General features: G+C 46.2%; 1 protein-coding gene across 1 annotated transcript in view; it reads right to left on the bottom strand.

Annotated features, from left to right (window-relative positions):
- Nucleotides 1-4,504, bottom strand: part of SVOPL (SVOP like) — a 46,228-nt gene extending 41,724 nt beyond the window's left edge. The window contains exons 1-3 of the mRNA XM_058681466.1: nt 4,415-4,504; nt 4,184-4,290; nt 1,332-1,430 (exon numbers count right to left, since the gene is read on the bottom strand). Of these exons, the coding sequence (XP_058537449.1) occupies nt 1,332-1,430; nt 4,184-4,290; nt 4,415-4,496 (288 nt within the window). The 5' untranslated portion in view covers nt 4,497-4,504. The remainder of the gene's footprint in view (nt 1-1,331; nt 1,431-4,183; nt 4,291-4,414) is intronic.
- Between the last annotated feature and the right edge of the window lie 8,441 nt (nt 4,505-12,945).

The raw sequence follows: 12,945 nt of genomic DNA, 5'->3' as shown, positions 1-12,945 counted from the left end.
AAAACCAACTTTTGCTCAGCCCATCAGCCCATCCAAACACTGTATGAAGTGTTGCCAGTTTCCAAGAACTGAAAATAAAGTGTTTCAAGATGGTTAGACTAAATTTTCTTTTTACCAGAAGACTCACATGCATTTTTTTCACTGTAAACTATTTTTAAAAATCATGAGTTCTCAGATAACAAAAGTCATGGTTTTGCCCTGTGCGCACTGCTATCTAGTACAGAATCCTTGACGCAAAGTTAACTTTAACGCCAAGGCTTCTAAACCCAGATTCTATAACCCTCCATGCAAGGCTGTGCAGCCATAGCACCTGCTCCCCTCCTTCAACCACCGGTCTTCTCTGGTCATGGCTAACTACATGTAGCTTCCGATTATGCTATATATGGAGTTTGGTTTAACATTAATTTAGCAATATGTGAAAGATATTTATTAGCACACAATCCATGAGTTACTCAATTAACAATGCTCAGGCCAAGTTGTAGAGAAAGTGGGATGGGAGTTAGGAAACTGAAAACACGAAAGGGAACCAATGCCACAGAATAGGGCCTGGCGCAGTGTCTCAGTGGGCTGGGCCGCCTTTTACAACATGGCTGGCACTCCATGTGAGACTAACTCAGTCCTGGCTGCTCTGCCTCGGATCCAGCTGCCAAATGCACCTGGGAAAGTGGCCCACGTGCTCGGGCCCCAGCCCCCACGTGGCAGACCCAGAACGGAGTCTCAGGCTCCTGTCTGCCCAGCCCAGCCCTGGCCATCAGAGAATGAACTAGCAGATGAAAGACTTCTGTTTCTTCCTCCGACTTTCAAATGAATGAATCTTTAAAAAGTAAGAGGGAGAGAATTTCAATGTGGGAGAGGGAGTGAGAGAGGAGCACAGATTCACTGCTATGATTGAGCATGACACCAGACTCAAGTCCTCGGGTCTCAAAGACACAACTGGTCATTTATGAGACACCACACAGGCCTCAGGTGAGGGATCAAGCCCAGAGGCATGTTGACCGAGTGACAACTGTCCTCAGGGGACATGACTTGGTGATGGGTTAAGTCACAGTGGTCTTCCTAATCCGACTTAATCCAAGACCAACTCACTTTAGCTTGCACATCTCTCATCTGGACTGTCTCAGGGCTGGACAGCAAGCATTTCAAGGTCATAAACTCCAGGGGAGCAGAGAAAGGCACCCAGTGCTAGTTTGAGTCTGTAAACCCTTGAGCTTCGGAAGTCAACACACCAGGTGGTGAGGAATCTGAATGGTGGCCCTGGGGGGGTGTGGGGAGGAGGGAGAGGAGGCCCTGCCCACAGGGGTTCCCCCAAAGAGCAGAAAGCAGCTACTCACTGTTGTCACCAAGGCCACCTGCCAATTCTCCAGTTGCCATTCACAGCGGATGACAGGCGACACTACAGCTATTAACATGATTTCCATGGCCTCAGCAACCTGCAAACAGGAAGACAGAACATGGCATCCCAGGGCCAGCTCGCAGTCATTTCCGCCACATCTGTTATCCATTGTTGGCCTGGTGAGAACCCCCTCTTGCCCTTCCCTTCATGGAGAGCACCCCTCCTGGATACCCGCAGCACTGCTAACTGCATAAGGAACTGGAGAAAGTTCGCTTTCTTGGATAGGACCTTTGGAGTTCGAACAACTTAAAGGTATTCCCAAAGCTTTGTGGCATGTGTCCCCTTGTGATTTTGTGACTCACACATCACATGGGAACACTGTGATGGTGAGTATTGGGCAGGGCGAGGATGGGGGTAGAGAGAGGCAGGCCCATGGCTGGTGAACCCAGCATTCCCAAAGTTGGAAAGGATACAGCAACTAGCACAAAGTCAAAGTTCACCAGGCAAGAATGTGTTGAGCAAACTTAGTGCAAGATGTGCTACTAAATATTGGCTTACTTTGGGCCCGGCACGATAGTGTAGTGGTTAAAGTCCTCGCCTTACATGTCCAGGATCCCATATGGGCGCCGGTTCTAATCCTGGCGGCTTTACTTCCCATCCAGCTCCGTGCCTGTGGCCTGGGAAAGCAGTCGAGGACGGCCCAAAGCCTTGGGACCCTGCACCCGTGTGGGAGACCCGGAAGAGAAACTCCTGGCTCCTGGCTTCGGATTGACTCAGGTCCAGCCGTTGCGGCCACTTGGGGAGTGAATCAGTGGAAGGAAGATCTTCCTGTCCATCTCTACTCCTCTTTGTATATCTGCCTTTCCAATAAAAATAAATATTTTTAAAAAAATACTGGTTTACTTTGATTTATTTGAAAGTCGGAGAGGCGAGAAACAGATCTTTCAGCTCTTAAAAAGCCAGGGCTGGGCCAGGAGTTCGTAACTTCATCAGCCCCCCAACCACAGTGGCAGAGCCCCAGCTGCTTGAACCATCCCCCAACTCCCAGGATGTGTACCAGGAAGCCGTAATCAGAAACAGAGCCAGGAAAAACACAGGCCCTCCAATACGGGATGCAGGTGTTCCAAGCACCTTTAACTTCTATGACAAGCACCTGCTTCCTTCACATTTTTTCAACTTAAAGTTTGATATCATCCTGTAACTGTATTTGTAACCCACAAATTTGTAACCCCTACCTCCCTCTGGCAAAGAACATAGATGCTAAAAAAGAAACATGAGACAAAAATGAAGTACAGGATATGGAGGGACTGAAAAAGTGCTAAGTTACGGGCCCGGCGGCGTGGCCTAGCAGCTAAACTCCTCTCCTTGAATGCCCCAGGATCCCATATGGGCGCCGGTTCTAATCCCGGCAGCTCCACTTCCCATCCAGCTCCCTGCTTGTGGCCTGGGAAAGCAGTCAAGGACGGCCCAACCCTGCACCCTTGTGGGAGACCCGGAAGAGGTTCCTGGTTCCCAGCTTCGGATTGGCACGCACCGCCAGCCGTTGCGGCTCACTTGGGGAGTGAATCATCGGACGGAAGATCTTCCTCTCTGTCTGTCCTCCTCTCTGTATATCTGACTTTGTAATAAAATAAATAAATCTTTAAATATATATATATAAAGTGCTAAGTTACGCTGAGCTACTGTGCCTAGAGGTGGACAACAAATTGTGCAGAACAGGGCACACTGCTAGGATATTTGTGTCACTGAGTAGACCATTTAGAACTTTGCAGAGCTCAGAGGTCTGGGACAGCAAAGCCAAAACATTGGCACCGCCTAAGGATACAGGCTTTCGCAGGATGCGTCAGAGCTGAAGCGCTGCTCCCAGCCCCAGACCCCTATGCTATCTGTGGAGCTGAGTGGGGGAGGCCAGGGAGCCCCAGAGTGGGCCCTCTGCTCTCTCGCTCACGCGTCTATCTCCCACCCTTCCACTGCTGGCTCAAACACTCCTTTTAAATTTGCCTTTCTGTCTCATTACCGTCATGCTCAGTGTCATTTCCTAACACAGTCTCACCCCCACCCACAGACGCGGCGGCAGCGAGAGCTTACCCTTTCACACACTGTGAAAGCCCTGGGGGAAGCCAGCCTTCTGTTTCCCTGTGCCAGCCCATTTGCCTCAGGTACGCCACAATACCTGCGGCCCGGTAACTTACAAAGTCCAGAAATGGATCTCCTGCTGTTCTGGAGATTGGAAAGCCACTATGCAAGCGGCAGCGGCTTCCGTGGCGCCTCCGGAAAACGAGGAGAGGTACGCCAGCAAGCAGGGCGCTCTGCGCGCAGCCTCTTTCAACCAAGTCTTAACCCTGTTCACGTGGGCAGAGCCCTTCGTGGCTTCCCCACCTGTGAAAAGCCCCACCTCTAACTACGATCACACGGGCCCCACACCTGGTTCTCCAAGCAGTAAAACGGTAAACCCTCGTGCCTCCTGAAGGCGCAGAAATCCGTGGTTGTAGCAAGCGGCCCAGGTGATTCTTATGCCATGGGCCTGATTTTACACAGAAAAGCGCCATCGTTGCCTCCCGGCTTCCTGTGGCCTCAGTATAAAGGCTTTTTAATAAATAAATAAATAAATAAATAAATAAATAAATAAATAAATAAATAAATAAGTAAGTAAATAAATAGTAAGTTCTCAGATAAATAAATAAACAAACAAACAAATAAATAAATGGTAAGTTCTCAGAACCGAGAAGGCACCTCCTGTCGCAGGTGCAGGAGCGGATATGGGCTCTCTTGCAGTCTGCCCGCTCCTGTACCCTGTACCCCGCCCAGATGGAAGGCTCCGGCCAGCAATGGCCTTCCCCGAGGACTCACCCCCGTGCTGCCCATGATCAGGAACAGGGCAATGTGGAAGCGTCCGAAGCCAATGGTCTCTACTGCTTCTTCCACGGTGAACGTCTTGGATTCTATGGGAGGAAGAGCTGCCCAGGGGAAGGGAAGGCGTGTCACGACCACTGGCCACCACCGTGACAGCAACAAGCTCCTAGGGGGCGGTGAGCGACAGGGCAGTGGCGTGAGAGCCGGTCACCTCCGTGCTGGCCTTACCTTTGGGCTGTGGCTCTGGGACAGCCACGCTCAACTTGCGGAGGCTGAGGATGGTGACAGGCTCTGACTGTCGGCTCGCCATCTTCTGAATGGTTCTCGTCCCACCAGCTTCCCGGATGGAAGCGAGAAAGGGTAGGAGAAGAGAAGAAGGCAGCTCAGTACATGTTCCAGGTCAGGCTTGCTAGGCACAAATTCTCACTGGGCCCTCTGGGCACTCCTGCGGGTGTTTCTGCCCTCCTGCCAGTCTCCTACCCTCCTCCTGTTTAGGCTTGTGCTGGAGGAAGTTGTCTCTCACACACCTGGGTTTTCTCATCTCTCAGTTGGGGGTAGTAGAATAATTGTAACAGAATTCCAGGTTATTTTGAGTTCATAGGAAGCATTTAACCCAATCCCGGGTTGCACTAAAATGCTCAGGCAGCGGGAGCTATTGGCATTATTACTATTTATCAAGATTGGACTTTTGCCCTCAGAAACAATAACAGGTGCAAAGGAGTTAAACATATCAAAGATGTTGAGATACTTCTTCATAGTACTAACAGGAAGGCCTCCTGGATCACCTTTGGAGGATGCTAAGCAATAAACTCATTATTCTTGACTTTCTTGTACAAACTGCCCATACATTAGGGTCACCAAATAGTTAAACAAAATTATTCTTGAATTTCATCTAAAACTTGCAGAATGAAGGATGGAATTAAATCATCACTATCTTTTAACTCCTAACAACACAATGGCTCCAGCCAGGGATGAATTAGGACTGATAAACTATCAGGTAAAGGTTCTTGGAGAACTTTCCTGTGAGAGGAGCCTACTGAAAACTTCTAAAACCAACTGAAAGGAAAACAAGCCGATAAGCCAGGGAGATGCAATTCAAAAAAAAAAGTGATAGTATTACCACCTGTGAATTATTCTCATCAAAAAAGCTTGGACCTGAATCCAATCAACCCTCTAGCTCTATCTGCCAGTTTGTCCCCAAAATAAAAAACATGTTAAACTATTACCAAATGGATGTAATAATTAAAAAATCCAGAATGTAAGAATCTGGATTATAAATTAACGATCTGGCTTCTTCAGTAAATAAATGATAAGGGGGAAACGAAGAGGAAATAGGAACGTAAATATTAACATCAAAGACGTGGCTACTGCATGCCTGAGTGGCTCTTAACTGGATCCTCAAATCAACTGTTAGAAACAATTACAACAATATAAAAAGCAAAGGAGTACAAGAACAGGAAAATAAGGGAAATTTAAGCAAATGTGTAATCTTGTCATCAGGTATGACAGTGGTATTTCAGCTATGGGAAAAATATTCCTATCTTTTGGAGATATTTAAATATGTAATGATAAGGATGTCTGGGATTGGTTTTGCTATAATTGAGAGGTTGGGAGGCACAGTGCAGGTAGGAAGTAGCTGTGTGTCTACATGGTTATAGACAGAATGGCTGAATGTTGAGCATCACTGATGGAGGCTGACGGACACACTGGAGTTCATTTTACTGCATTCTACTTCTGCATATGTGTAACATTTAAAAAAAGTGGTTCCCAGAATGTGGTCCTAAGGTTCTTATGTAACTTACCCAAGGTCAGACCACCAATAAATGATAGTGAATTCAGAAAGTGTTCATATCCAAAATATATTGAGGAATTCCTGCAACTCAGGAGAAAAACAAAAACAGTCCAATGAAATAACAAAGACCCTGACTCAACAGTTCTCAACACGGGTGCACGAAAAGTACTCAGCCTGGCTAATCACCCGGGAAACGTCCATCAACGGTGTCACGAGAGTGCTCCCCCCAGGAGGACATCCTGCTGTCTACAGCAACATGGGCAGACTAGAGAACATGCCTGCTAAGTGAAAGGGCGCTGAAGGATCAACACCACGTTGAATCACGTGCAAGGAGAATGTACAACAGTCTAAGTCAAAGCTAGAGGATGGACTCATGGTCACCAGGAGGGTCCAAAGTCTCAGTTAAACCACATGAGTGTGTCCCACACATCTGCTAAACAACACAGGGCCTGTGGTTAGCAGCACTGCCACACTTGCACTCAGAGGGCTGATCTTGTTTTAATGTACTTATCACAATAATAATAAATAAGAGATCAGGAGGAAACTTTTGGAAGTGATGTATAAATACATGGAATATGGGATTGGTGCCATGGCATAACAGGCTAAGCCTCTGCCTGCAGCGCAGCCATCCCATTTGGGTGTCAGTTTGTGTCCTGGCTGCTCCACTTCCCATGCAGCTTCGTGTTTATAGCCAGAGAAAGCAGCAGAGGTTGGTTCAAATCTCTTGGGAATCTGAGCCTACATGAGAGACCCAGAAGAAGCTCTTGGCTTCAGCTCAGCTCAGCTTTGGCCGCTGAGCCATTTGGGGAGTGAGTCAGCGGATGGCAGATCTCTCTCTCTCTTTGTCTCTCCTTTGGTCTCTAAATCTGTCTTTTGAACAAAATAAATAAGTCTTTTAAATAAATAAAATTTACATAATATTTTAAAAAAATTCAAAATAAGGGCTTGTCTTTCTAGATCGTAAAAGTAGCCCACTGAGCACTGGTGTGGTAGCACATCCAGGGCATGTCTATTTGTCAGATGCCAATTCCATGCTCGTGTCATGGGGGCTTCCAAGAAGGGTCTAACGCGTCCCCTGTCCTCAGGCATTTTGAATCTTGCTGGAGACACACGACACACATGCAAACAATTACCCTGCAATGTAGACAGTCTTTGTTTTCCGGCCACACAAATGAGAGATCAACACTGCTCAGAAAGAATCCATGCAATGCTCCCACCCGAGGGGACTTTCACAGAGCAAGCAGTCAAAATCTTGGGCATCTCAGCCCGTCTGAGAGCCCGCAGCCAGGAGGGGCAGCCAGGCCTTAGGCATCACTCGGTGTTCAGACATTGTCAAAACATCCTTTTGAGATGTTCTGCATCTGGCCATTTTTAGTATAAATAAATAAACTGTTAGCGGGAAATGTGCCTTCTTTGCATTATAAATAAGACTTCAGTACACATTAAAATATTGGCTAGGACTGAACATGGTTGTAGACAGCAAGACAAACCATTAACATTGATTGAAATCAATCAAAATCTGAATGTAAGATGATTCAGTGGGAGAAAGGACAGCCTTTTCCATAAACTGGTTAGTCACATGCGCAGGAATCAAGTCGGACTCTGATATCAGATGCAAAACTAACTCGGGGCAGAAAGTGTGGCACAGCGGCTTAGGCCACCACATCCATAGCGGAGTGCCTAGGACCGAGTCCCTGCTGCTCTGCCTCTGACACAGCTTCCTGTTAACTAGGACCGAGTCCCTGCTGCTCTGCCTCTGACACAGCTTCCTGTTAACACCTCCCGGCCGGCAGGCAGCAGAAGATGGGCCAAGTGCCTGGGCTCTGGCCACCCAAGGGGAAGACCTAGATGGAGGTCGCAGCTCATGATTTCAACGCGGCCCTGCCACAGCCGTTACAGACATTGAGGGCGTGAACCAGCACAGACCTTTTTCTCTGTATCAATATCTATATCTATATCTATGTCTATGTCTATATCTATATCTACTATTCTGCCTTTCAAATAAATAGAAATTATCATTTTTTTAAAAGATTGATTTATTTATATTAGAAAGGGAGATGTAGAGAGAGGGAGGGAGACACAGAGAAACACCTTCCATGCACTGGTTCATTCCCCAAAATGACTAAAATGGCCAGGGCTGAGCTGGTCCAAAGCTGGGAGCCCATCCGGGTAACAGGGGCCCAAGCACTCAGGCCATCCTCGACTGCTTCCCCAGGTCACAAGCATGGAGCTGGATGTGAAGTAGAGCAGCCAGGACATGAACTGATGCCCATAAGGGTTTCTGGCACTTGCAAATGGAAGATTAGCCAATTGAGCCATTGTGACAGCCCCATTTTTGGTTTGGTTTGGTTTTAAATAACTATGAGGGCCCGGTGCGGTAGCCTAGTGGCTAAATTCCTCGCTTTGCATGCACCAGGATCTCATATGGGTGCCGGTTTGAGCCCCGCTTCCCATCCAGCTCCCTGCTTGTGGCCTGGGAAAGCAGTCAAGGATGGCCCAAAGCCTTGGAACCCTACACCCGCATGGGAGACCCAGAAGAAACTCCTGGCTCCTGGCTTCAGATTGACTTAGCTCCAACCGTTGCAGCCACTTATGGAGTGAATCAGCGGACGAAAGATCTTCCTCTCTTCCTGTCCGTATATCTGACTTTCCAAAAATAAATAGTTTATAAAAAGCCTATGAGGATGCCAGAGATAACTGAAAATACTTATCCTCACAAACATGTGCCCACAAATACAGCAGCTTTACACTCAACAGCCAATGCCTGGCACAGCCTACGTCAGCAGGCTGGATGAACAAATGTGGTAGACACTATCTCTCAGTATCTCTGTGACTCCTCAAGTCCCTCAGATAAAACAAATAAATAGCTGCAAATGGGCCAAAGACCTACATGCATAAGCTCCAGCTATAAATCTCTAGGAAGGACACATCAGTGACCCGCATCGTGTTTGGATCAGGTGGCCTCCTTCCAGTGAGCACCGAGACAGACACTGAAAGAAAAAACTGATCAAGTGGATTAAACCCAAACTTAAAACTCTTTTACCTCAAAGGACAACATCAAGTAGAAGAAAAAAGGATGCAGAATTGGAGTAAATATTTGGAAATTGTAGGTCTTCTGGGAGACAAAGAGGAATCCAGTATGCAGCTCTACTTTCAATGAAAAGAAGGCCCCCAATAAAAATGTTCAATTTCCCTGACAGCAAAATACTAGACTCCCTCCCTTTGCTTTTACCTACAGTGTCACGACACGGGAAGAGCGAAGCTGGCGTTGAGACGATAGCTGAAGGTGTGTGGCGGGGGCAGCGTCCTCGCCCGGGTGGCTGAGGTCATTCCAGGAGGAGGGAGGGACACACAGTCACACTCAAAGGGAGAACCCCGTGTGAACAGCAAGGCAGGCATGGAGCTGATGCACCCACAAGCCGAGAAACCCCAAAGACTGTCAGTAGGAAAGCAGAAGCTGGGGGAAGCACAGGACCAATCATTCCTTGAGCCTTCTAAAGGACTCACCCTGCCAACACTCTGATCTTGAACTTCTGGCCTCCAGAACCAGGAAGAACAATGAATTTCTATTGCTTCTGCCATGCAGTGTATGGCACCTTGTTACAGCAGCCCCAGGGATTCACACAGAAGTTTGCACGTGGATGTTCATACCAGCGTAACGCACAAGGGCCAGGAAGTGGGAACAAGCCCAATGCTTAGCAACCGATGAATGGATAAAGCAGATGTGGTACATCAGATAATGAAACACTAGGCAGCGCTTAAACAGTACTGACACATGCGACCACATGAAAGCATTATGACAGGTAAAACAAAGCAGACACGAAAGACCACATGCTGTACAGTTCCACTTACAGAAATGTCCAGGACAGGAAAACTTAGAGGAAGAGAGGTGTGCGGTTCCTAGCATTAGGGAGAGGAGGAGAACGGGTGACTACTAATGGGTCTGGCATTTGTTTTAGATGTGATGGAAGTGTTCTGGAATTACACAGCAATGATGCCTGTCAGGCCTTGTAACCATCCTCAGACTTACTTAACTATACCCTCTTACATGGACAATTTTGGAGTATGCAGAACATATCAATTATGTATCTATTCTTTTTATAAATCTGTATTTATTCCTATTGGCCAATGACTCAAGAATGCTTGAAAAGTTGGTGGAAGGAGAATTAAGACTTTTGTTTTACTGTAAACATTTTTTTGAAATCCTTGCATATTTTTCCATAATACACATTTCCCACAAACTTTTCAAAGTATTCATGTATGTTACTTTAAAATAATAACAATGCCAATTATGGTGGAATACTAAAAAAACAAATCAAAGGTTATTTCAGCAGTTATGAATATATTACTAGTGTTTAAAGCAACCAGGTTGCATGGGAAAATAATTGCTTTTAAATCTCACTCTAAATCCCTTACAATCTAGAGCGTTTCAATTGAACGGTGGATGAGTGTCTGGACAGGATGAGGAGAGGATCAGGTGGATAAATGGCTAGCTGGATGGGTGGATGATCACTTGGGTCAACTCAGGAAAACAAGAGATAGCACAGGGAAGAAGGTTTCATTTTCCTCATTCTCATTTTTCAAAAAAACTACAATGGAAAAGGAAATCTGTAACCTACCTACAAAACCTTGATAAATTGGGATTTACTCTGAAACGCACAAGCTCAATTGGAGTTCAAGTTTCATTACAACAAATACAAACCACTGGTTGATATTGTGTTTTTTTGTGCTAACGTTTTAAAGCTATAAATAATTGGGCCACTACATATTTTTAAAAATGGATTTTGCGCATGATATAATTTGTTCTGCAATAGCATCAACAAGAAGAATGAAAATTTCATGCTCCATTTGGGTTTAGCCATGCATGAATAGTCAACTTTCAACTCCCACGCCACCACTCAAAGCTTCAGGAAAAACAAAGCTGTATCTATAATGCCGGCCAAGAGATTCTTACCTCTGTGAATTCCTTGGAAAGCTTTCCACTCTGGGGCTCCTGGGGTTCCCCTTTTACCACGGCGAAGTTCTACACACAAGCTGGACCACTGATGCCTTCTTGGCGACTTCTGGCCTTGCCGTCCAAAGAAACCTGGATCCTGCCCTTACCGTCTCCTTTCAGCTCAGCTCTCCAAACAGGATTTCTTTAAGGAACAGCCTTGCATCCTGGGCCAGCGAGTGACACCCAGAACACACCCCTTTCTCAGTAGTCCTACACCTGATCTCTGTTTAAAGAAGAAATTATATCTCTCTTTGGAAGGGAAAGTGGCTGCCAATCTTTGGAGGAAATCAACATGTTATTCTCAGGAGAGCTGGAGGATTTCCGAAAGAGTAGGTGTGGGTAAGGGACAGAAAGTTTTGCCCTTGCAAACATTTTTTTTTTCAGGGCTATTGCTGTCTAGAATTAGAGGGCCTAATGTTAGCGCTCTAAGCACGGGAGGTTTGGGGGATAGATGCTAAGAAGAGCTGCAGAAAGTTGACAGCCTTGAAACTGTCCTTGACCATGGCAGCGTGGAGGTCTCTGTGCTTCCTACAAGCACTCTGTACGCATCGCGTCAGCCTCGTCTTGCCGTTCAGCCCATATCACCTCCACATGCAGTGCTTTACAGAGGTGAATATCTGATCTCTTATGGCAACAAAGGGAACAACTCAGTTTCTTGTCCACACGATAAAGTCTGGAAGTAGGAACTCAAACATGTATTTGCACATCTTCTCCCTCCAAATGATAGTTTTCTACTCATTGAATGAGTAGTACCTCATTAAACATGGATTGAACACTTAACATGTGTCTTCAACTGTGCTGCACAAATCATGATACTGACATGGAGAGTACAGACATTTTCTCTAAGGGTCGAGTCATGCCTCTTCCATGAGCATTGGTCAGTCCTTCCACATGCAACAGAGGTGAGGGCTAAAATACAGTCAGTCCCATCCAAATGGTGATTCTGAGTGAGTTCAACTCTTCTGGAACCCTGTTTATTAACTGTGAAACCTAAAAATCAAATAAGAGGGGCAGGCATGGTAAACCGCCTTCTGGGACACCAGCATTCCCATATCAGAGCGCCTGGTTTGAATCCAAGCTCTTCCACTTCCAAGTCAGCTCCTTGTTAACGTGTGTGAGAATGCAGTGAGTGATCGCACGCATACTTGGGTCCCTGCCACTATGTAGAAGTCCTGGTTTGACCTCCAGGCTCCATACTTTGACCTGGCCCTGGCAGTTGTGGGTATTTCAGGCAGTGAAATGGCAGGTAAAAGATCTGTATCTCTCGCTCTCCTTTTCAAATAGTGCCAATTATACTTAATACCAGCTCAGTTACCAAACAGAGTATAATTCCCCTGGATAAGGATCAATCATTCAGACAAAAGAGTCAACAGGATGACTTCTCAAGTTCACAGGCGCTTGCCTGACCAGGTGCCCTAAGAAATCTCCGTGGAACCCACAGGCCCAGGCAATAAGGCCAGACTCTCTGGGGGCCACCATTTGTTAGAATTTGTCCAGGTTGACACATCTCTTTCCTCCAGTTACTCCAGCATATTGCACTTGATGGTGCACCAAGTCCTGAATGCCATGTTGTCACTCTGAATTCTTACAGGATTAACAATGCAGGGGGCCCCTCCTGCCTGAGAGTATTATCTATTCTTCCTCATCTGGTGTGAAAGCTCGTGAGAACGTTCCTAAGCCTGTAATGCTAAGCTCTAGATGGGAGAAAAAGCTGTTGGAGGAATGGGGAAATGAGAGTAACATTATCACAATCCTTCTCTGGGATTACTGGGTTATGTAGCTCTATTGTCCAGCCCGTGATTATCAATGCTAAATGTTACAGAATAATTCTGAATAAAGATATCTAATAAAAATGACTCCTTTATTGAGCATAATACTCAAAACATTGTGAGAAGACATCGGTTGCACACTGTCCCTCATTTCTCCATCATTTATTATTTGATAATTAAGACTCCACACAAAGTTAAAGTG

This window comes from Ochotona princeps, chromosome 25 (assembly GCF_030435755.1).
Source record: "Ochotona princeps isolate mOchPri1 chromosome 25, mOchPri1.hap1, whole genome shotgun sequence".
Classification (NCBI taxonomy): domain Eukaryota; kingdom Metazoa; phylum Chordata; class Mammalia; order Lagomorpha; family Ochotonidae; genus Ochotona; species Ochotona princeps.
Note: the sequence above shows the minus strand (reverse complement) of the source record. Positions and strands in the feature narration are given on the sequence as shown.